This window comes from Dama dama, chromosome 11, assembly GCF_033118175.1.
Source record: "Dama dama isolate Ldn47 chromosome 11, ASM3311817v1, whole genome shotgun sequence".
NCBI lineage: Eukaryota > Metazoa > Chordata > Mammalia > Artiodactyla > Cervidae > Dama > Dama dama.
This window is the reverse complement of record NC_083691.1, coordinates 91517397-91542246: the sequence shown is the minus strand read 5'-3', so window position 1 is coordinate 91542246 and position 24850 is coordinate 91517397. Positions and strand designations below refer to the sequence as shown.

Sequence of the window (24850 nt, the reverse complement as noted above, 5' to 3'; positions counted from 1 at the left end):
AAATAATCCAAATGTCCATCAACAGGTTAATGGATAAACAAATATGATTTATTCTTAAAATGGAATATGACTCAGGAATAAAAAGGAATAACTACTGATTACTGAGACACACTATGACACAGATGAACCTCAAAAACATACTAAGTGAGGGCTAGACACGAAAGACTATATATGGTATGACCCCATTAATAAGTAGTGTACAGTAAAGGTAAATTTATACAGATAGAAGTAGATTAGTGGATGCCTTAGCTGGACTTAGGAATGGTGATTGACTGCAGATAAGCACAGGGAACGTTTTGAGTTGATGGAAATGTTCTAAATCTGGAGTGCTGTGATAGTGGCATAACTCTAAAAATCTACTAAAAATAATTGTGTATGTACTTATATAATTACAGTGGGTGGATTTTATGGCATATACATTGAACCTCAGTAAAACTGTTTTTAGAAAAATATCATAGGTTTAGGGACCAGAGTATTGGGATAATTTAGGGATATTTTATTATTGTAGCTGAGGGAAAAATCTGAGAAAGGTTGAAATCTGAGGGCTGTATTCAACTATATACCTGTGAAAAACTGAAATGGCCCCAAAGATGTTCAGATGTTAATCCTTTAAATTTGTGAATATGATCTTATACAGCAAAAGGGACTCTGAAGATGTGATTGTTAAGGATCTTGAAATGGGAAAATTATTCTGGGTTATCCAGGTATGCGGCCCCTACATGTAATCACAAGCACTGTTATAAGAAGGAAGCCAAGGGAGATTTGACTACAGGATTGAGAGATGTGAAAATGGAAGCAAGAGCTGGAGGAAGGGATCATGAGCTAAGGAATGCAGGCATCTCCAAGAGCTTGGAAATGGAAGTAGATTCTCCCTTAGAACCTCCAGAAGAACTCAGCGCCGCCGATGCTTTAACTTTAGGCCGGTAATACTGATTGCAGATATCTGGCCTCTAGAACACTAAAGGAATACACTGTGCTATTTTAAGTCACCAATGTTATGGTAATTTGTTGTAAATGGCAATGGGAAATTAGTATAATATTTAATCTCAAACATATTTGATTTATATTTTATAAATTTTGAATTCATTGAAAACACATAAAAACTTTAAAATCTCATAATCTGAACATTTTTAAATTGAAAAATTAGGCAGCACAAAATTTCCCCATCAACATGGCAGAACTTACCCCAATTTACCCGTTTTCCGAACCCCGTCCCCACCCAAGAACACCCTCGGCGTACTTTCCACATCTGGATGGAAAGCCTCATGAAACAGCCCACAGCTGTGCTTTGGCACTGCCGGTGAGGGCCCCTTGGGATATCCATTCTTCCCCTGGGGGTCTCCATTCTGAAGAGGAGACTGGCCTGGAGTACTCTGGCTGCCTTCCTGGCTCTCCTCCCAGTTTCCTGTGGCTAACTGTTTTGAGCAGGATATACCCACACCCTTGCCAAAAACATTGGCTCTGAAGACTGCCTGGTCTGAATCACACTTGTTGAAAAGCAACATTTTCCTAATCCACAGTTTTGCATTGCCCTCAGCGGAAAATCCCAAATTCTTAAAGTGGCACACACTAGCCTTTTGTTAATGTCATAAATGCTCCCAGCAATTCCTTATCTTGGACTTTTGCACAAGCCCTTCTTTTTCACTTTTCTGCTGCGCCCCATGACATGCGGAATTTTAGTTCCCCAACCAGCGACCAGCGATTGAACCCAAGCCCTCTGAGTTGGAAGTGTAGAGTCTTAACCACAGGCCTGCCAGGGAAATCCCAAGTCCTTTCCTTTTTATGCAGATTGTTCTGGGATTCCTTTCTCTGGCCTCACCTACTGTAATTTCCTCTGGGAAACCATCCCTGACCAACCAAAATGAAGTCTACCTATATTCCCTATAACACAGTCCAACCCCCATAATATAGGCTCCCATAATCCTTCACAGTGCTTACTGAACTTTGTAGTTTTATATTTTTTTGTGGTTAAATATTTAATATCCATTCCCTGGTGGCTCAGATGGTAAACAATCTGCCTGCAATGCAGGAGAACTGGGTTCAATCTCTGGGTTGTGAAGATACCCTGAAGAAGGGAATAGCAACCCACTCTGGTAGACTTGCCTGGAGAATTCCGAGTCCCAGGCGGCTCATGTGGTAAAGAATCTGCCTGCAATGCAGGAGACCCAGGTTCAATTCCGTGGTCGGGAAGATCCCCTGGAGAAGAAAATGGCAACTCACTCCAGTATTCTTGCCTAAGAAATCCCATGGACAGAGGAAGCTGGCAGGCCACAGTCCAAGGGGTCGCGAAGAGTCGGACACGACTCAGTGACTCACACACAGACATGCACACATCCGTTCCTTCACAAGAGTTCCTCCCCTCATGAAGGGAGCTTCTTTAGAGGCTGTGTCCATTTCTCATCGGTTGAATCAATACATGAATGAAAGGGATCCATTTACAAAGACACTTCCCCCTTCATCCCCAGCAAATATAAAATATGCAGAGATTCTTACTGTTTTAAACCTTTTCATTTTAAAATAGGATGTTGTATGTATCTTTACAATTTTCCTAACTAAAAGGTCCTGGGTTTAAATGTTTTGCTCAAAATCAATGAAAAGTCGAGTCACCAAGGCTGAAGTCTAGCAGCATAAAAATACTCTGGCACTGGGAGACCAGAGCCCGTGCCCGATGGGACTGAAGTTCTGAGTGACCTAGACCTCCGACCAGCCGTCTCTGCCAGAAATCTTCCCTAGCACGGGGCCAGTGAGACTACAACTCCCCTTTCCTCAGCTGCCTGCAGTGCTCATGGCCTTTTTCTCTGATAGGCTGTGACCTCATCTCTATTAATGGATAGTTACACTCCACCCCAAGAAGTTTGCTGTTTCAATGCAGAAATGAACATCCTTATACAATGTTCTTTGTATACTTATATGAGGATTTCCACAGGGTAAATTCCTTGAAATGCAATTGCCAGTTTATAGGAACTAACTACCTGTTTAAAATGATTGATAGATAATGTTGACTTGGTCTCCAAAAAGGCTTTGCCAGTTCATACCCCAAAGGTGTCCTTTTGCCCCCTGACCCCACTGGGTATCGCTGTCATATTGATTTATCATTTTAAGCTACCAGTGAGGTTAAGCTTTGTTTTCTTCATGTTTAACTGCCCTTTACATTTCCCTTGTGAACTGTTTATTCAAATTCTTTGAGGAGTTGAGATGGAACTCCAAATATGAAAAATAAACTTCTAAATTTTATTCTATTACTTAAATGGGATTTTTAATGTTTAGATCTTTAGTCTATCTGATACCTTTTTTCAGAGTTGAAACCCTTAAGTTTATATTGAATGTTTATGGCTGTTTATTTTTTCCAAGTAGGAAGTAAAGTTGTCCTTTCCTCACATGTTTGAGCTATCATCTTTATCACAGATTAAATTCTTATGCACATGTAAGGTTATTTCCAGGCTTCTTGTTCTGTTCCTGCCGACTCTATTTGTCTACGTCTAGCTCTACCCCACGTTGTTTTAATTACTGCAGCTTTAAAACACATGCCTGGTACCCAGTAGGCACTCAACAAATATTTGTTACTCTCTGAATTTACTCTTTTGAGTATACTTAAAAATCAGTTTGTCAAGTTTTGTAAAAACCCACTGTTTAGTTCTTTTACTTTCAAACTCCTTGAGCATTTTTATTTTAGGCTATCTTTATTGATAGCATATGTTTTCATTTAATTTTTTTTAAATTATATCTGACAGTATTTTCTTTTAGTTTGCAAGTTTATTCCATTCAGTTATTGTTAAGCAGATAGATTTAGTTGTGTCATCTTTTACAGATTTAGATTGGTTTTTAATACTCTCTCATTTTCCCTCATTTGTTTTCTGGTCTGTGTTTTCTTTGTTGTTTCTCCCCAACCTCAATAATTTGAAAAGGTATAATTTTTATAAATTAGTCTTATATTTTTACTTACAGAGAAATATCCTTAGACCTGTGTAACTCCAAAGTCATTCCTCTTAGAAACCTAGACACCGAGAGCAAGGCAAAATTTAAATAGAGATAATGAAGATATAAACAATACAGTTAATAAATTTGATCAATTAGATATAAAAGAACCCCACACTGGACAAATAATTCACATTCTTTCTGAGCCAGAAGAACATTTAAATTGGCCATAAAAGAAACTATAATAAATTTCACAGAATCAATATCATATAGACCTTGTCATCTGCCCATAATGCACTAAAATTGGAAATTAATAACAAAAGTAGGGCTTAAAAGCATATGTCTCTTGCAATTTTGCTGATTCTGCGTCTGTTTTTCCCTCCGATCTGTTCTGCCTGCCCCTCCCTCGTGGACTGCTTTGTGGCTGTGGGAAACTTGAAATTCACACTCTGCACAGCAAGTCAGATTCTCTAGCCTCCCCTTGAGGAGCTCATGAACCAGTTTTTTTAATCCAGAACCCATCCAAGTGAGCAGCAGAAACAAAAGGGTCATCTTCTGACTTAGCAGGATCCACACTCCTAAGAAGTTTTTAATGGCAACTTCACATACAATCAGTATCTAATGGTTTTCCATCCCCATCTCCATGAAAAATGAATAAGCTATAAACACTGCGGTAATTCCCTCCTCCTCTCTCCCTTCCTCCCCTACCTTTTAAGCATGTTTTATGATTTTCATTCATCTCTGGAATCAACAAATAGTATTGAGCATCTACTACATGAGCATCTGCAGGCACTGTGGAGGAAGCTGATAGAGGTGGTCGCTACATCAGGTGTGGTCCTTACTTTCATGTAGCGTAAGGTCTGGCAGAGAGACAGAAACAAACAGCCACTCAAACCAGTGAAGCACTGTGGACAGCGATGAGAGCCTGTGGCAAGGAGATTCTACCCAGCTAGGGAGGCCGGGCGAGGCTAGACTGTATGAAGGATGCTGAAATGGTATCAACAGAGGAGTAGGAGTTACCTTGGCAAAGAGGAGGGAAGACTGTGCCAGGTAGAGGAAATAGCAGGTGCAAAGACCCTGTGGCAGGAAGGAGCAGATAAAATATGAGAGACAGAAAGGGGGCCTGCTTGACTAGGCCGCTATGCATCAGGCAGAGACAGTCTGGCACAAAGTGATTTGGGCTTCACTGGCCAGGCTGAGGCTAGCTGCCATCACTCCAAGAGCGATGAGAAGCTACTGTAATTTTTTGTTTTCGATTTTAATTTGTTATTATTAAATATAACACAAAATTCAGAAAATCATATACAGCATATGTATTATTTAATGAATTACTATCAAGTAAACATCCTGGTGGCTCAGAGGGTAAAGCGTCTGCCTTCAATGCAGGAGACCTGGGTTCGATCCCTGGGTGGGGAAGATCCCCTTGAGAAGGAAATGGCACCCCACTCCAGTATTCTTGCCTGGAAAACCCCATGGGTGGAGGAGCCTGGTGGGCTATAGTCCATGGAGTCACAAAGAGTCAGACACAACAGAGTGACTTCACTTCACTTTAAATATCACAGAGGGTTTCCCAGGTGGTGCTAGTGGTAAAGAACCTATATGTCAAGGCAGAAGACATAAGAGACATGGGTTCAATTCCTGGGTCAGGAAGATCCCCTAGAGAAGGGGATGGCAACCCACTCCAGTATTCTTGCCTGGAGAATCCCATGGACAGAGGAGCCTGGCAGGCTATGGTTCATAGGGTCACAAAGAGTTGTACATGACTGCAGTGACTTAGCACACATACACACAAACATCTCAGATGGGAGGAAGCTAAAGAGACATGATGAGCAAAGGCAATGTGGGATCCTGGATTGGATCTTGAACAGAAAAAGTGATGTTAATGGAAAAACTGGTGAACTCTAAAGTCTGTAGTCTAGTTAATGATACTGTACCAAATGTGGGTTTCTTAGTTTGGACAAAGTATCTATAAAATGTCAACATTAATGGAAGCTGGGTTAAGGATAAATGGGAACTCTCTATACCTATGTTTGCAACTTTCCTGCAAATCTAAAATTGCCCCCAAAATTGAAAAAAAAAAAAAGTTTAAGCTGACAAATTCCAAAAACATCCTGCAATCCAGAAAACAATGTAGTTTCAAAAAGCTAACCAACTCACATACTTTAAGAATACTTTTCTCCTATTGTTTTTTGGTTTCATTTGACAATGTCTTCACATAACGATGATTTTGTAATATTTTCTAAAATAGAATAAAAGGTCTCTTTTCCCTCAGACTGTACTACAAAGCTACAGTAACCGAAACAGTATGTACTGGCACACACACCATTGTGTGTGTGTGTAGATCAATGGAACAGAATGGAGAGCCCAGAAATAAATTCACGCAATTATGGTCAGTTAACCTGCAACAAAGGAGGCTAGACTATACAACGGAGAAAAGTGAGTCTTCTCAGTAAGTGGTGCTGGGAAAAGGGTACAGATACATGTAAAAGAATGAAATTAATCCATCTTCTCACATCATATGTAAGAAAAATTCAAAATGGATTGAAGACATAAATGTAAGGCAGGAAACCATAAAACTCCTAAAAGAAAACATAGGAAGAATATTTTTTGACATAAATTGTAGCAATATTCTTTTTGACTGTGTCTAAGATAAAAGAACTAAAAACAAAAATAAATAAATGGGACCTAATTAAAACATTCTGCACAGCAAAGGAAACCATCAACAAAACAAAAAGATAACCTACTGAATGGGAGGAAATATTTGCAACTGATATGACTGATAAGGGGTTAATATACAAAATACACAAGCAGATCATACAACTCAACATCAAAACCAACAAACAATCCGATTAAAAAATGAGCAGAAGACCTGAACTTTTCTCCAGAGAAGACATACAGACGACCAACAGCCACATGAAAAGATGCACAATGCTGTTAATCATCAGGGAAATGTAAATCAAAGCCACAATGAGATATCACCTGTCAGAAAGGCTAGCATCAGAAAGAGCACAAAAAATAAATGTTCATGAGAATGTGGGGCAAAGGCAACCTTTGTACACTATTGGTGAGAATGTAAATTGGTGCAGACACTGTGGAAAACAGTATGGAGGTTCCTAAAAAAACTGAAAACAGAATTACCCTAATCCAGCAATTCTACTCCTTGCTATATATCTGAAGAAAATAAAAACATTAATTTGAAAAGATATATGAACCCCTCAATGTTCATAGCAGCATATTTACAATGGCCAAGATACGGAAGCAACCTAAGTGTTCAATAACAGATGAATGTATAACAATGTAGTGCTTCCCCGGTGGTTCAGGAGTAAAGAATCTGCCTGCAGCGCAGGAGACACAGGTTTGATTCCTGAGTCAAGAAGATCCCCTGGAGGAAGGCATAGCAACCCACTCCAGTGTTCTTGCCTGAAGAATCCCATGGACAGAGGAGCCTGGTAGGTTACAGTCCATAAGGCAGCAAAGCATCAAACACAACTAAATTGATTACACACACACACACACACACACACACACACACACACACACACACACACACACTGGAATATTATTCAGCCCTAAAGAAGAATAAAACTTGCCATTTTCAAAAACATGGATAGACTTAGAGGATATTATGCTTAGTGAAATGTCAGACAGAGAGAGGCAAATACTGTATGTTATGACTTATATGTGGAATCTAAAAGTACAGCAAACCAGTGAATATAACAAAAAAAAGAAACATTCACAGATATAGAGATCAAGCTAGTGGTTACCAGAGAGGAAAGGGAAGAGGGAAGGGCAAGATAGGAGTAGAGGATTGAGAGGTACAAACTGCAGTGTATAAAGTAAGCTACAAAGATATATTGTACAGCACAGGGAATACAGCCAATATTTTACAATAGCTGTAAATGGAGTATCAACTTTAAGAATTGTGAATCACTATGCCGTACACCTGAAATTTATTTAATCTTATAAATCAACTATATCTCAATAAAAATAATTTTTAAAAGGCAATTTCTTCAAAATAACAGGTAAAACTAAAACATAGTGTTTAGGGACCACACTTGGGGGATGAGTTAGACAAGGATGTGCACCTAAACTGGTCCCCTCAAGGAAGGACATGTCTCCTAAGTTTCCTCCCATCTCTGATGATTATCACGACCTTGACACTTGTGAAGGGTACTGCTCAGATATTCTGAAGGATGCCCCTCAATTTGTATTTGTCTGTTGTTTTTCTCTTGCTAGAAAGCAGCTATGAGTTTTTATTATTTTCTTAATTGGAATATAGTTGATTCACAATGCTGTGTTAGTTGCAGATGTACTGTTATATGTATACATATACCCATTCTTTTTTTTTTTTTTTTTCAGATTCTTTTTTCCAAATAGGCCGTTACAGAGTATTGAGTAGAGCTTCCTATTTTATGGGCTTTCCTGGTGGCTCAGATGGTAAAGAGTCTGCCTGCAGTGCTGAAGACTGGGGTTCGATTCCTGGGTCAGGAAGATCCCCTGGAGGAGGAAATGGCAACCCACTCCAGTATTCTTGTCTGGAAAATCCCATGGATGGAGGAGCCTGACAGGCTACAGTCTATGAAGTCACAAAGAGTCAGACACAACTGAGCGACTTCACTTTCTTTCTTTCACTTTCCTGTTCTACCCCATAGGTTCTTATTAGTTATCTATCTTATATATGGTAGTGTGCATGTGTAAATCCCAGTCTTCCAATTTATCCTTCCCTGCCCCATCTTTGCCCCTGGTAACCATAAGTTTATTTTGCATACCTGTAACTCTATTTCTGTTTTGTATATAAGTTCATTCATAGCCTTTTAAAATTAGATTCCACACATAAGCAATATTATATGACCCTTGTCTTTCTCTGACTTCCTTCACTCAGTATGATAATCTCTAGGTCCATCCAGGTTGCTGCAAATGACATTATTTTGACCTTTCTAATGGCTGAGTAATATTCCACCACATATATGTACCTATCTTTTTTATCCATTCTTTTGTGGATGGGCATTTGGTTGCTTCCATGTTCTGGCTATTGTGAATAGTGCTTCAATGAATATTGGAGGGCAAGTATTGTTGAATTATGGTATTCTCTAGATATATGCACAGGGGTAGGATTCTTGGATCATGTGGTAGCTCTATTTTTAATTTCTCAAGGAACCTCCATACTGTTCTCCATAGTGGCTGTAGCAGTTTACATTCCCACCTAGAGGGCAGGAGGGCTATGAGTTTTTACAATATAAAGGCACAGAGGTGAAATGCCCTTATTGCACTGTGTATATGCTAATCAATATGGTTTATCACTAGTGATGTTAATCTAGATCACTTGATTAAGGTGGTGTCTGTCAGGTTTTGTCACTGTAAAATTTCTAATTTTCATACTCTATTCTTTGAAGATGAGTCTCTGAGTCCAGTCACACCCAAGGAGAGGTGATTTACGTTCCACTTCTTGGAGAAGCAGTATCTGTTAGAATTCTTGGACTTTGTGGCCCAGTGGTTAAGAATCCGCTTGCCAATGCAGGGGACACAGGTTCAATCCCTGGTCTTGCAAGATTCCACCTGCTCCAGGGCAACTAAGCCCGTGTGCGACAACTACTGATCCTGCCCTCTAGCCTTTGAGCCACAACTACTGAAGCCCTTGTGCCCTAGAGCCTGTGCTCAGCAACAAGAGAAGCCACTGCAAAGGGAAGCCTAGACAACGCAAATAGAGAGTAGCCTCCACTTGTTCCAACTAGAGAAAAAGCCCAAGTATAGTAATGAAGACCCAGAAGAGCCAAAAATAAATACATAAAAAATTTTTAAAAATTATTCTGTAAGGAAGAATTTTCTTATTTACATATTCATTCAATCATTTATTCATATAACTTTAGGTTTACGGGTTATAATCCAACACTACTGTGATATATTCTATTGCTCAAATTACTCCAGCTCTGGCCACTGGGAGTTCCTTCAGGTTGGTGGCGGTACTCTTTGGATACTATCCCTCCCCTCTTTTCTTCCTGAGGACTTCCTTGTTTTCTGGCATTACAAAATCACACAAGCCCATCTCATATTACCCCTGCCCTAGTCCTAGAATCAGCCATCTCTCCAAGGATCGTAATTCTTTTTCACTGGTGAATGGCATTTAGACACCACAATGTGGGTGCTGGATGTGCTCACTGTTATGGGAGGGGGCGGTATTTACTCGTTTTTAAAAACGTACTTTTCAAGTGTCTGGGTTCTTCCTCCAGCTCTTTTTTCCTTGCAATTTATTTTTTTGAAAAAAACTGTCCTGTAATTTCCCACAGTTTGGATTTTACTGGTTACATCCCTGAGTTGTTGTTCAACACTTTCTCTGTCATGTATGTTTCCTATAAATTTGTAGTTGGATCTACAGGCATGAGCAGATTCTGGCTAGATTTTGGGGGCAGGACTGCCTCATAAGTGGTGGTATGGTTCTTCATCAGGAGGTGCATAATTACTGGTTATCTATTTTTTGGTGAGATGTCAACAGCCATGGACAATCATTGCCTAGATCCACTTAATTCTTTCAAGGCTGCCAAATGGTGATCTTCTACTTCAGTCATTCTTCCTTCATTCATTTGTGGGAACACAAAAAATATTCATTTCATTCTATATTAAAAAAAAATACTCTTATCTACTATTCTGTTACCTCATGTTGCAGTTCATATAGAAAGGGAGGCTTTTTTCCTTTTATTTAGCAGTTTTTAAAAATAAAGTGTTGGTTCCTCTGACATCCTGTCACCCCATTGATTGCCAGGGTTGATTTGGCTGATGTGGCTGGGTTGGTGGGTGTCCTGTTCCTCCCTCACAGTTCTGTGTATGTGTTTCCTGAAGCTGCATGCTCAAGTCAGAGAGGATGACCTTCCCCTAGAGAGCAGGATGGTTTTTTGGTTAACGGTAAATTAGTAGCCGTGCTCTCCTACTAGAACCTCCAAACAAGTTCCTTAGTATCTTCTAATGATGACAAATCATTACGAGATCATCAAATATATTTTATGTATTTCAATGCCTTGATTTATTATCCTTTTGATGCTCTATTTGTTGCGCTTCGGGCCAGTGACATCCTCTCAAGTTGGCTCCTGAGTCCTTTTCTGACACAATACTAGTAGTCTTTGGCAGTTTCTTCCGATACGATACCGAGTAAGCAGGCAGGAGACAGACACCTTATGCAGCTTCCAGGTGTGGTGGGACCACCTCTGCTTAGTTTCACCCTTGGAGAGGATGCTACACCTTCTAGGTTTCTGGCGAGGGCCTTGAGAGATTCACAAAGAGAGGGATTACAGAGATGGAATTGGTGGTGATGCTGGGGAGATGATGAATTCAATTTTTAACTTTGTTATGGGCTAAATTTTGACACCCCCTGTTTCTCCCCCCAAATTCCTTTGTTGAAGTCCTAACCCCTAATACTTCATATTGTAACTGTATTTGGAGACAGTGCCTTTGAAGAGGTTATTAAGGTAAAATATGGTTATATTAATGGGCCTTAATCCAGTAGGATGAAGCACAAGCTGGAATCAAGATTGCCGGGAGAAATATCGATAACCTCAGATATGCAGATGACACCACCCTTACAGCAGAAAGCAAAGAGGAACTCAAGAGCCTCTTGATGAACGCGAAACAGGAGAGCTGGCTTAAGACTCAACATTCAAAAAACTAAGATCATGGCATCCAGTCTCATCAGTTCATGCCAAATAGATGGGGAAACAATGGAAATAGTGACAGACCTTATTTTCTTGGGCTCCAAAATCACTGCAGATGGTAACTGCAACCATGAAATTAAAAGATGCTTGCTCCTTGGAAGAAAAGCTATGACAAACCTAGACAGCATATTAAAATGCAGAGACATTACTTTGCTGACAAAAGTCCATCTAGTCAAAGCTATGGTTTTTCCATAGTAGTCATGTATAGATGTGAGAGTTGGACCAAAAGAAGGCTGTGGTGTTGGAGAAGACTGTTGAGAGTCCCCTGGACTGCAAGGAGATCAAATCAATCAATCCTAAAGGAAATCAGTCCTGAATATTCATTGGAAGGGCTGATGCTGAAGTTGAAGCTCCGATAGCTTGGCCACCTGATGTGAAGAACTGACTCAGTGGAAAAGACCCTGATGTTGGGAAAGATTGAAGGCAGAAGCAGAAGGGGACAACAGAGGACGAGATGGTTGGATGGCATCACCAACTTGATGGACATGAGCTTAAGCAAGCTCTGAGAGTTGGTGATGGACAGGGAAGCCTGGTGTGCAGCAGTCAATGGGGTGGCAAAGAGTTGGACATGACTGAGTGGCTGAACTGAACTGAAGCCAGTAGGACTGGTATCCTTTATAAGAAGAGAAGATTAGGACATGGACAACACCTAGGCCAGGGGAAAACCATGTGAGGAGGAAGCGAGAAGACCACCATCAGCAAGCCAAGGAGCAAGGCCTCAGAAGAAACCAAATTTGCCAACAACTTGACCTTGGACTTCCAGCTTCCAGAACTGAGAAAAATAAATTCGTGTTGTTTAAGCCACCCAGGATGTGGTATTTTGTTATGGTAGCCCTAGAAAATGAATACAAACTTGTTGAGTTAGAGGTATTTGAGGGATGTTTCACAGCATTCACAAGGGTAGGTTCAGGGCTCAGGAAAGAGGACTGGTGTGGAAGCAGATATATGGGAGCTGGGGACAAATACAGGGTGGATAAAACCATGTGGGAAGAAGTGAATCTCCAGGGAGAGTCTGAGAAGTGGAAAGAGAAGAGAGCTGGCAAACAAACCCACGTTAAGAAACGGGGGAAAGGGATGTCCCTGGTGGTCCAGGAGTCATGAATCCCCTTGGTGATCCAGTGGTCAAGAAACCCCTGCCTTGCAGGGGACATGGGTTTGGTCCCTGGACAGGGAACTAAGACCCCGCGTGCTGTGAGGCAGCTAAGCCCGTGTGCCACAGCTATTGAGCCTGAGCCTAGAGTCCATGAGCTGCAACCACTGAAGCCTGTGTTGCCTAGAACTCACCATCCACAAGAGGAGCCACCACCACGAGATGCCTGCGCACCGTACCTAGAGAGTAGCCCCTGCTCGCCTCAACTAGAGAAAAGCCCTCACAGCAATGAAAACTCAGTGAAGCCAGAAATAAATAAATAAAATAATTTTAAAAGAAATGGAGGAAGGAAGAGAAGCCCTTGCAGTAGACCTAGTAGTGAGTGGAGGGAGAGGGAGGAGCAAAAGTGTCAAACAGGCCCAGAGGCTGAAAGTGGGGTTAAGGCAGTTTGGAGACGGGAATGGTTAACTACTGAATGCCAAGGAGAGGTCAGGTAACAAGGACTGAAGGAGAGTCCTGGGGTTCTGCAATCACAGATGGGGTGGGAGTTTGGAGAGCCAGGCTGCTGTGGTTCAGGGTAGGAAGGGGGGAGAAGGAGATAAAGGTAAATCATCTTCAGGAAGCCTGACAGAGAGGGGGACATGGTACAGACTGATAGAGGGAGTTGTTGTTTTCTCTTGTGTTTATTAGGAGTGACTTGAGCATGTGTCATATGATGAGATGAAGGAGCCAGTGGATAGGAAATAAATAAATGAAGAGATGGAACCCTGGACTATTCCAAGGCAAAAAGAGGAACCTTAAGCACACAGGAACACCTATTTCTCTGAGAAAGGAAGAATGCAGGTGGTGATAGGTTTGGAGGTTTGGGGTAGGAATCTGGGGATGAATATTCATGCACATTTTTTATGTAAGATGCATGTTTTCACTTCTCTTGGGCATACTTCTAGGAGTGAAACTGCTAGGTGATATGGTAGCTCCCATGTTTAACAATTTAACTGCCAAACTGTCTTCCAAAGCAGCTGTACCATTTTATACTCCCACCAGCAATGTATGAGGGTTCCAGGGTCTCCACATCCTGACAACGCTCGTTATCATCTCTTTTTCAAATATACCCATTCTAGAGGGAGTGAAGTGGTACTTCATGGTGGGTTTTTTAAGCTTTGAGGGGACCTATAATTAATTAATGAATTTTTGGCTGTCTCTAGCTGCGGTGCTGGCTTATGGCAGTGGCTATTCTTGTTGTGGGGCACAGGGTCTAGGGTGTGGGAGTTTCAGTAACTGTGGGATGTGGGCTCAGGAGTTGTGGCTCACAGGCTCTGGAGCACAGGCTCAACAGTTGTGGCACATGGGCTTAGTTCTCCTGAGTCATGTGGAATCTTCCGCTTCCAGGGATTGTACCTGTCTCCTGCATTGGCAGGCAGATTCTTAACCACTGGACTGACAGGGAAGTTTTTTTTTATGGTTTTGATTCATACCCCCTTAACGGCTAATGTTTTTGGTATCTTTTCACATCAGTATCAGTATCAGTTCAGTTGCTCAGTTGTGTCCGACTCTTTGAGACCCCATGAACCGCAGCATGCCAGGCCTCCCTGTCTATCACCAACTCCCGTTTACCCAAACTCATGTTCATTGAGTCAGTGATGCCATCCAGCCATCTCATCCTCTGTCATCCCCTTCTCCTCTTGCCTTCATTCTTTCCCAGCATCAGGGTCTTTTCCAATGAGTCAACTCTTCACATGAGGTGGCCAAAGTATTGGAGTTCCAGCTTCAGCATCAGTCCTTCCAATGAACACCCAGGACTGATCTCCTTTAGGATGGACTGGTTGGATCTCCTTGCAGTCCAAGGGACTCTCAAGAGTCTTCTCCAACACCACAGTTCAAAAGCATCAATTCTTCGGCGCTCAGCTTTCTTTATAGTCCAGCTCTCACATCCATACATGACCACTGAAAAAACCATAGCCTTGACTAGACGGACCTTTGTTGACAAAGTAATGTTTCTGCTTTTTAATATGCTGTCTAGGTTGGTCATAATTTTCCTTCCAAGGAGTAAGCGTCTTTTAATTTCATGGCTGCAATCATCATCTGCAGTGATTTTGGAGCCCAGAAAAATAAAGTCAGTCACTGTTTCCCCATCTATTTGCCATGACGTGATGGAACCAGATGCCATGATCTTAGTTTTCTGAATGTTGTATTGGCTACTTATAAATCTCCTTTAGGGATAAATCTATTCAAATCATTTGCCCATTTTTAAACTGGGTTATTTGTCTTTATTGTTGAACTGTAAGCATTCTTTAAATATTCTGTATGAGTGTGCGTGCTAAGTCATTTTAGTCGTGTCTGACTCTGTATGACCCTATGGACTGCAATCCACTAGGCTCCTCTATCCACGGGATTCTCCAGGCAAGAATATTGGAGTGTGGGGCTTCCCTGGTGGCTCAGTGGTAGAGAATCCACCTCCCAATGCAGGGGACATGGGTTCTATCCCTGGTCTGAAAAGATCCCACATGCTGCAGAGCAACTAAGCCCATGTGCCACGACTACTGACCTGTGATCTAGAGCCCGAGAACCTCAACACTGAGCCCTAGAGCCTGTGCTCTGCAAAACACCGCAACCAGAAAGTAACCCCCTGTTGACCACAACTAGAGAAAAGCCCATGGAGCAACGAAGATCCAGCATAGCCAAATAAATAAATAAAATTATATATATATTAAAAATAAAAGGATACTAGAGTGGGTCGCCATTTCCTTCTCCAAAATACTCTGGATACTAGTACCTTATCATATATTATGATTTAAAAATATCTTCTTTCAACCCATAGGTTGTCCTTTTACTTTCTTGATGATGATGTTCTTCAAAGGACAAGAGTTTTTAATTTTGATGAAGTGTAGTTTATTTTTTTCTTTGGTTGTTTGTGCTTTTGGTGTTGTATCTAAGAAGGCTTTGCCTAACCCAAGGTCATGAATATTTACTTCTACATTTTCTTCTGAAAGTTTTATAGGTTTAGTGCTTACATTTAGGTCTATGACATATTTGGAGTTAACTTTCGTGTATGGTGTAGGGAAGGGGTCCAACTTAATTCTTTTGCATGCAAATATCCAGCTGTCCTAACACCGTTTGTTGAAAAGACTATTCTTTCTCCATGAAATGGTCTTGGAATCTTTACTGAAAAATCAGTCGGCCATGAATGTAAGAGTGTATTTTTGGAATCTCAACTCTATTCCACTGATTTATGTCTATCCTTATGCCAGTATCTTATTGTCTTGATTTGTAGTTAAGTTTTGAAATCGGGACGTGTCAGTCCTCCAACTTTGTTTTTTGTTTCCAAGATTTGTTTAGCTATTCTGGGTCCTTCACATTTCCATATGATTTCCTGGATCAGCTTGTCAATTTCTGCAAAAAACAGCAGCTGGGATATTGATGGGGAATGTGTTAAATCTGCAGACTAATTTGGGGTGTATTGGCATCTTAATAATATTAAGTCTTCGAATTTATGAACTTGAGATGTCTTTTAATTAGGTCTTTGTTAATTTCTTTCAGTGATGTTTTGTAGTTTACAGTGTATAAATCTTACACTTCTTTTGTTACGTCCGATTCATTTCTAAGCATTTATTCTGATACTCATAAATGGAATTATTTAAAAAATTTCATTGCTAGTGTGTAGAAATAGTTGATTTTAATATATTGATCTTGTATCCTGTACCCATTTATTAGTTCTAATTGTTTCTTATGATTTTCTGTTTACAAGGTCATCTAATCTGTAAATAGATAGTTTTACTCTTCCTTTCCAATCTGGATAGTTTTGTTTTCTTGCCTAATTGTCCTAGCTAGAACCTCCAGCACAATGTTAAATAGAAGTCAAGCGTATGGCTGTTGTTTGAAAAGATGTCAATTTTTCTCATGACAATTTCTCTTATAATTCCAAAAAGAATTACAGCTCATGTGGATGAATACACAGGTGAGAGCAGCTATAAAAAGAAAAACGAGTGAAGATTTTCCCTTCTGCTATAGTAAAGCATTTAAAAGGCAACAATAATTAAAATGGAATAGCACTGACAGAAAGATATAAATCTCAGAGGATTAGAGTAAAAAGTTCAGACTCTGTATATATAAGAGCAAGAAAACCAATGGCAAAGCGACAGGGTTTTTTTAGTAAGTATTGGGGAACTTGGATAGCTGCTGGGGGAGACAGAGTTAGATTTTCACCTCAAGTCATTCATCAAAATAGTTTCTAGAAGAAATTAAAGAGAATGAAAGAACAAAGAAAAAGCCAAACAATTTAAAAACTAGAAAAAATATGAACGGATATTATTGGACCTATGAGTGTGGAAGAACTTAAGCTTGAAATATTAGAAGAAATTAAAGGATTTGACTCCATAATGTATGTAAAAAGATATTTGCAATAAAAAAAAGTCAAAGTATTATTATTCCTAACATAGACAGGGTTAATATAAATTAGTAAGTTAAGGCTTCAAAGAAAAATAGGCATAGAAAAGAAACAATTCAAAAATAAACTTATTAAAAGGGGAAATACAGATGACTAATAACTGAAAAAATGTTCAATCTCACTGGCAATCAAAGAACTGCAAGGAGAACAAGCAGGTACTACCTTTTGCTTTCAGCAAAGATTTCTAAGATGTTACTCATCACTGCTTAGGGTATATTGAGATAGCTCTCATACTAAATCTTAAGGATTATTAGATATATTATTAGGCCCATTTGATAATGTGGAGACTGAGATTCTGGGGTTCAGTATTTTGCCCAAGCTTATACTGCTAGTAAGCGGTGGCACCAGGATTTAAACCCAGGCTGTGTGACTCTGTTATAGTAAAGGCCCTTTTAAAATAGATGTGGGAGGGAGAGGTGAAGGACAGGGGGAAATATAGCTCGCAGAGCCGGGCAAATGCATTTTATAGTGCCTGTGTGGAAGGGTTATGATATTGCACAGGGAAGCAATGAGTGGAAATTACATAAAAGAACCACTCTTTCAAAGCCAGAACTGTCCCGAATGGACTAGAGAGGCCCAGGAAGGTCGAGAACACTCCCAGCCATGGGGGAGAAGAGGAAGCAGGAGGGTTCTCTCTTTAACCCTCACATCAGACTGCAGTGGGTGGGGTGGGTGGTCTCATCTCCTAGAGCAGAAAACACCTCTTGGTGGCCAAGACCTCAATGTTTTCAGAGTTTCTGCTCTTTTCTCAACTGCAAACAGCTAGCAGCGCCCACCCTTTCTATTAGGGCCAAGTGGCCTGCAGTGGAGACCTTCCTGACTTCACTGCCCTCTTGCAGCTGCAATCCCGGGCCAGCAGGAAGCCTGAGCTTGCCAAATTATGAGGGCCAGGGCAGGAGGAAGGCGGGAGTAGCCCATCTTTGTTCTCTTTTGCCCTTTCCTGGAGCCTTACTACTCCATGGGGGAGGGGGAGGCAAGTGGGTGGGCGGAGCCGATCCTGTCCTGTAGGAGAGCTAAGAAAACACAAGAAAGGGAACCATTAAAGGACAACGACAAGCGTATGCGAGTCATGGCTTGGCAAAGATACCTTCATTTGCAAAGCCCCTGGGGAGTTCATTCTTAAAGTGGGGCTTCATCCTGACTCTGTAACCTTGTGTAAGCCTGTTCAACTTTTTTATACCTCAATTTCTTCATCTGTAAAATGGGTATGTCAACAGTTCCTGCTTTATTGACTTCAAATGATGTAGTGGCTTAGACGACCAACAAACTAAGCCAGTGTGAGGGCAGAGTACCACAGGCAGTAGAGTCACTTGGACTTGGGCTCAGGTACAGTCTGCAATTTTCTGGTTACAAACTTGGGGAAAATCATCCAAGCTTTTGCTGCTTTAGCTTCTTCATCCATGAAGATGAAGTAGCAATTTGTTGTTGCTGTTTAGTCGCCAAGTCGTATATGACTCTTTGCAACCTCATGGGTTGTAGCCCGCCATTCTCCTCTGTCCGTGGGATTTCCCAGGCAAGAATACTGGAGTAGGTCGCCATGACCTTCTCCAGGGGATTTTTCCAACCCAGGGATTGAACCCACATCTCCTGAATTGCAGTTGGAGTCTTTGCTGCTGAGCCGCCCAGGAAGGCCAAAGGTAGCAATAGCATCTGCCTTAAAGGGTTGTCTTCAAGGGTAAATGAAAAAGTACACATAAAGTAAATGGTAGAACAAGGACTCCAGAGTGCCCAGGTTTAACCATTACACTATAATTCCCTCACAACCATAATGCATATAAAACAACAACATATACCGTAAAGACTAGAAAGAAGTTCAACAAATTGTTAACAGTGCCTATTTCTGAACAGTGAGATCCTAACCTATTTTTTATTTCCTTCTTTATATTTTCCTAATAAATTTTATAATCAGAAAGAAGCTGTATATAATGTTCAGATGCTTTGAGATCATTTGTGATGGTCTCTATCATGTAATCTTCTCAGCAACTGCTTAAAGTAGGAATCATTATCCTCATTTTGTAGATCAGGAAACAAGGCTAGAGAGGTTAGAGAGCTGGCTTAACCTTCAGGTCTTACTGTTGTTAAGTGGCAGAGAGCCACAATCCATAGGCAGATGTGACTGTCTCCAAAGCATCCATAGGGATGCTGGGCTGTGGGGCTCAGAGTGCACTCCTTCACTCCATTTTGATCATAGTTGAGGTGGAAGGATTGAGCCTTGGTGAATAATATGCTCCCTTGGTTCTCATGTACCTGGTATACAACCATATTCCTGGTAGAGGACATGGCCTGGAAAAGTGGGGATTCTGGCATCCTTCTTTCACAGCATAAAACATCAGGAAGTACTGTGAAGTCTCCCTAAGAAGAAATAAAGGTTTCCACTATCAAAGTCTGCAATGCAGGAGACCTGGGTTCAATCGCTGATCGCTTGGGAAGATCCCTTGGAGAAGGAAATGACAACCCACCCCAGTATTCTTGCTTGGAAAATCCCATGGGCAGAGGAGCCTGGTGGGCTACAGTCCATGAGCTCGCAAAGAGTCAGACACAACTGAGTGACTTTCACTTCACTTCACCATCAAAGTATCCAATAGAGGAACATCAACAACAGCAAAAGCATAACTACAACACATAAGATTGAGAGAGAAAAGTCGGCAGGAGCTAAATCATTATCTATCATAGCAGGAAGACAATAGATAGTGACCGTCCCGATAAATCTAGATATAACCATGTAAGCATGTAGAGATGGGGAGGTAACCACCAGGCCCAAAATTAACCCTGGAATGAGGGGTGGGAAGGAAATTTTTTGCTTTTCATCATAAGCATTTTTGTCCTATTTGATTTTTTTTTTAAGCTCTGTGTTTCATATATATTTTTAAAAATACGATTTTTAATATAGGCTCTGAAACTAAAACAACAAAAACGACTTTAGGGTCATCTGTGTGGATTCACATCCCACTTCTTATAGTTACGAATCATGGCAGGTTAACCTCTCTAAGCTGCAATTCTATCTTCCCGAAGATAAGGATAAAAACCAAACTCACCCCACAGGGCTGCTTTGGGGACAAAATGAGGTAACGCATGTAAAACATATGGGCGAGCATTGGCCGAAATTCAGCATCTGCAATTATTAACCACTGTTGTCATTATCAATAATAAACCAAGCATGCAAGTAATACCAAGGGCTTTGCACAGAGTAGGCACTTAATGGATATAAGTAATTGTTTAAAACCTCCACCAGAGCCTATAATTTTCCCCAACTCGGTACGCATGAGCCCCAGCGGTCCGAGTGAACACTTTGATGTGGTTACTCATTTATTCATCTCTGATTCATCTCTGCTCTCCGCCGCAGTGGTCGCTGAGGGCGAGCTCCTTGGACTCCCTAGCCGGGTTCTGGCTGCATACGTGGTCCCTCCGGCTCGTAGAAGTGGGAGACAGCGGCAGCTCACCCGCTTTCGGGTCGCTGATCCGGGACCATCACGCGGCGCAGCGTGAATCGCCTCTGTTTTCACGCGGGGAACTTCCCCGGCAGGGGCAGGCTGGAGGAGAGACCAAGGGGGCAGCCGGGGTCCGCATCGCTCCCACTTGCCTGCGCCAAGGGGATGGCCATCCAGGGGAGGGGCGGGGCGGGGCAGTTTTAGGGCGAGGGCTTTCTGGAGCAGGGACGTCTTGAAGGAAGACTTGGGATTGGCCGGGAGGCGCGGAGCGGGCATTTCAGACCCGGCCGCGAGTGCGGCGCGGCCCCCAGCCGAGGCAGTGTTTCCCGGGCGCCCCCAGTTGGGGGCGGTACCGACGCGGGAGCCCCGCCCCCTCCTCTGCGGAGGCCGCGCGCCCCGCCCACGGCCCGCGCGGCACCCGGCTGACCTCTAGCTCCCGGTTGGTCTGCGGCGGCCGGGGCGAGGGCGTGGCGGCCACCGTCCCCCGGCTCTGCCGCACCGTCGCGCGGGTCCGGGTCCCGGTCGCTAGTCGCGGGTCGCCGGCCGCGGGGCGGGGCGGGAGGCGGGGCGCTGACGTCGCGGCGCGGCCGGCGGCCGGGGAGGCGGGGAGGCGGCGGCCGGCTCGGCACAGCCCGGCCCGGCCCGGCCCAACCCGCAGCTGCGGCGGCGCTCCGAGCCGGCTCCTGGCCACCCTCCGCCGCTGTCCAGTTTCTTACTTGGTCCAAGTGTCTGCGGTCCTGGTTCGGCCAGGCCTCCCTCGCCCGCCGCCGCTTCCCCCGCCATGGCCCTGGTGCGGGGTGCCGAGCCGGCGGCGGGGCCCTCCCGCTGGCTACCCACGCACGTCCAGGTGACGGTGCTGCGGGCCCGCGGGCTGCGGGGCAAGAGCTCGGGCGCGGGCAGCACCAGCGACGCGTACACGGTGATCCAGGTGGGCCGCGAGAAGTACAGCACGTCGGTGGTGGAGAAGACGCCGGGATGTCCCGAGTGGCGCGAGGAGTGCTCCTTCGAGCTGCCGCCCGGCGCCCTGGACGGCCTGCTACGGGCGCAGGAGGCCGATGCGGGCCCGGCGCCCTGGGCCGCGGGCTCAGCCGCCGCCTGCCAGCTGGTGCTCACCACCATGCACCGTTCGCTCATCGGCGTCGACAAATTCCTGGGCCAGGCCACGGTGGCGCTGGATGAGGTCTTCGGCGCAGGCCGCGCCCAGCACACTCAGTGAGTGCGGGGCGCGGGGGAGCGGAAACGGTTAAAGGCCTCGCGGGGCGGGGCTGGGGGACGCAGGACCCCACACCTTGGCCGGGGCGGTGCGCCCTTTTGCCTGGCGCTCAAGGGCGTAAACCGACAAGTTGGTTCTTCACATATAGGGTCTCCTTTCGGCCCCCAAGTGTGCTCTGGGCTGTGTTTGGCTGCTGGCAGATCCTTGGGAGGCCTGGGGGGTTGAGAATGGTGGTCTACTGTTAGGAGTAGATTGTCAAGTAAAGTTAGGAGTGGGATCCAGAGACTCTTGGGCTGTGGGAACCGCAAGAAGGAAAATCTGGGGGACATTCCTAGGGCCTCTGGGCCTGTCCCACTTTCTTCGAAGGGGAGGGTAACTGCGTGCGGACGCCTGTTCCACGCCAGGCCCGCAGGGAACTGGAGAGGCACTGCCTCGCCCTGTGAGAGGAGGAAGGTTCAGGGTTGGCCTCGAGGAGGGCAGCGGTTGAACGGAGGCACCACACCAGATCTAGAGACTGCAGAGGGCATCTGCTGCTTCCTGGCACTCGGATGCCCTCTGCTGCTTAGAGACGCCCCCAAGTCTACTCTTCACTGTCCCTGATCGGAGAACAGGAGGACCTCTAAGGAAAGGCGTTAGTTAGGTTTCAGGTGTCCTGCCTGAAGTGGAGGCAGCATGTGCTTAAGTCACAGCAGGAGATGGTCTCCCAGTCACTTATACCTAGAAAGGCCAATGAGTTATTATTTTTTCTTTAATCATTTATTTTGGCAGCGTTTAACTTTCCCTGTGTTAAGATCAAGGCTTCTGACTTGGAGCCTCATTTCCTGTTTCGGGCTCGGGCAGGATCTGGAGGCCTGTCTCTAGGGCTGACAACCAGCCGTGGGTCTCTCAGATGGTTAACTGGGGTGACGGCCACCCTGAGGTCCCATGGCCCCTGGATGGGGAGGGTCAGGGGTTGGGGGTCAGGGGTCCCATGGCTCCTGGATGAGGAGGGTAAGGGGTTGGGACAGGTGCTGGAAAGGTTTGCCCAAGTGAAATGGCATCCAACTGAGGCAATCTAGGAAGGCTTGCTGGAGAAGGACCAGCCGGGTACAGACCCAGATGAAAGCAGGATTTGGATAGAAAAGATCTGACCTTGAACGCTTTAAAAACGTGGGTACAGAAGGCCTTCACCGCTTGTTGTGGCTTTGGTGGGAAACCAGTTAGCACAGGGCAGGTTTGGGGAGGGCTGTGACCTAGCTCCATCTCTCCCTCCCCTGGCCTCCTCGCCTTTCCTCCTGACTTGCTGTTTGGTTGCTGGCTGTGGGATCATGTGGTATAGTTTGGCCCTGGTTTTGTTTTTTTCCTCCCCTTTTCTGTCCTCTCCCCCCTGCCTGGCTCGGGGAGCCCAAGGGGGTGGGGTGGGGCAGAAAGCTCTTCTCTGGCCCTCTTAGCCCTTTCTTTTCCTGGAGAGGCTCCTGCCCCCAAATTCATTCCACTCCTTTCTTTCCTGGTCCTTCCATCTCCACCTCTCAGCTAATCTGACCAGACTGGTAGATAACACATCCCGGGCTGGTGGGGGTTGGGGGGGGGGGTGAGTACTAGAGGGGAGGCTGAGCACAGACACAAAGTCTCCAGGCTTGTGGGGAGGGGCTTCTGTGAGGTCAGTGACTTGTGGGGGAGGGGGTTGGGGAGGGGCTTTGATTTTTTTCAGTTCCTGCTCTTGCTTTCTTCTTGGCCTCTGGGTCTTCCTTAACTGAGCCGTCCGTGTCTTTCGGCCCACGTGCACCTGTTTGCAGCCGAGGACAGTCCCTCTTGGAGAACTGGCCGCACCCCCCCTTGATCTCAGTGGGAGCTTTAATTTACTTTAGAGAAGTCATCTTTTCCACAGGATCTTTCCACACCCACCTGGCTGCCTTTCCTGTGATGCATTGACCTGAGTTATTTATAGAACTTGGAGGGGGCAGGAGGAGGGGGACTTATGGGCAGCAGAAATGCCTGTGAAATCAGCCCAGTCTTTTCGTTTGAGGGCTGCTGCCCCTACTCTAGTTTGCACCTTCCACCTCTGGCTCTGATGGCCACTCTTCATGGCCTTTCCTGGAGCACCTTGGCATGAACTGCTAAGACAGTGAGTCTGCACATTTTCCAGTGGGGAGAGGACTGGGGTGTGCCCTCCTCAGCTCTGGTTAATGGTGGCAAAGAAATCCAGGAACCAGCTGTGGTGCTCTCAAGGAGAGCAGATGGCTCTATGTTGCCCAGACAGCACTTGACTGGGGAAAAGCAGTCTCAAGCTTAAGAGGAGGGGCCTGTGGAGTTGCAGATTCCCTTCCCAAACCTGCCACCTTGTGGCCAGTCAAGTAAACTCTTGGTGCCTCAGTATTTTCATCTGTAAAATGGGCTAATTCATACCTTGGCAGGGTTGATGTAAGAGGTGAAATGAGCACCTAGTTCCTGGACATGTTTGGTGATCAGTGAATGGCAGTGATGGTGGAGGGAGGTTTTGGTAGCCTGGTAGCTATGATCTGGGAGATGTCCCCTGTCTTAGAGGGGCCTCTCATGTGACAGGAGGAAATAATACAGAACTTAGCACCTGGGAAAGCCCCAGGACTGTGGTGGCAGGGTACTCACAGAAGTATGAGAGCTACTGATGAAATGACCTGGCCCTTCACAGCCCTCCACTATTCTCTTTGCTGCTGGAGTTTTGAGAATTGGGCTAGTCTTGGGAGCCCTTTGCAGTTCTAGAGCCATGCTCAGATCAACTTTAGATCTCTGCAGCCGTCTTTCCTGGCAGGGCAGCAGCATACTGTTAAGAACGTGAAAACTGGGATTTCCCAGTTCTATCACTTATTAGCAGGCAAGTTACTTAACCTGTTTCTTCAATTCTGAAAAGGTCATATGAGATAACAGTCATAAAATTGTACAAGTTAAATACAGTGGTGTCTCTAAAAGTCTTATTTTTGTCCTAGAGACATAGCAAGCTTTCAAGATATTCTTGTTGGGTTACTCCTAGGGCCCTCCTTATGTGATGGTAATGATGATGAGGGCAAGGGTGCTAGATACCTCAACAGTCCCTGAAGCTGCTTT

General features: G+C 44.2%; 1 protein-coding gene across 3 annotated transcripts in view; it reads left to right on the top strand.

Annotated features, from left to right (window-relative positions):
- Nucleotides 1-21228: 21228 nt before the first annotated feature.
- The window catches only part of RAB11FIP5 (RAB11 family interacting protein 5), a 41529-nt gene continuing 37907 nt past the window's right edge, over nucleotides 21229-24850 (top strand). For all 3 annotated transcript variants that reach the window (XM_061155711.1, XM_061155710.1, XM_061155712.1), the window contains exon 1: nucleotides 21229-21789. In XM_061155711.1, the coding sequence (XP_061011694.1) occupies nucleotides 21359-21789 (431 nt within the window). In that variant the 5' untranslated portion in view covers nucleotides 21229-21358. The remainder of the gene's footprint in view (nucleotides 21790-24850) is intronic.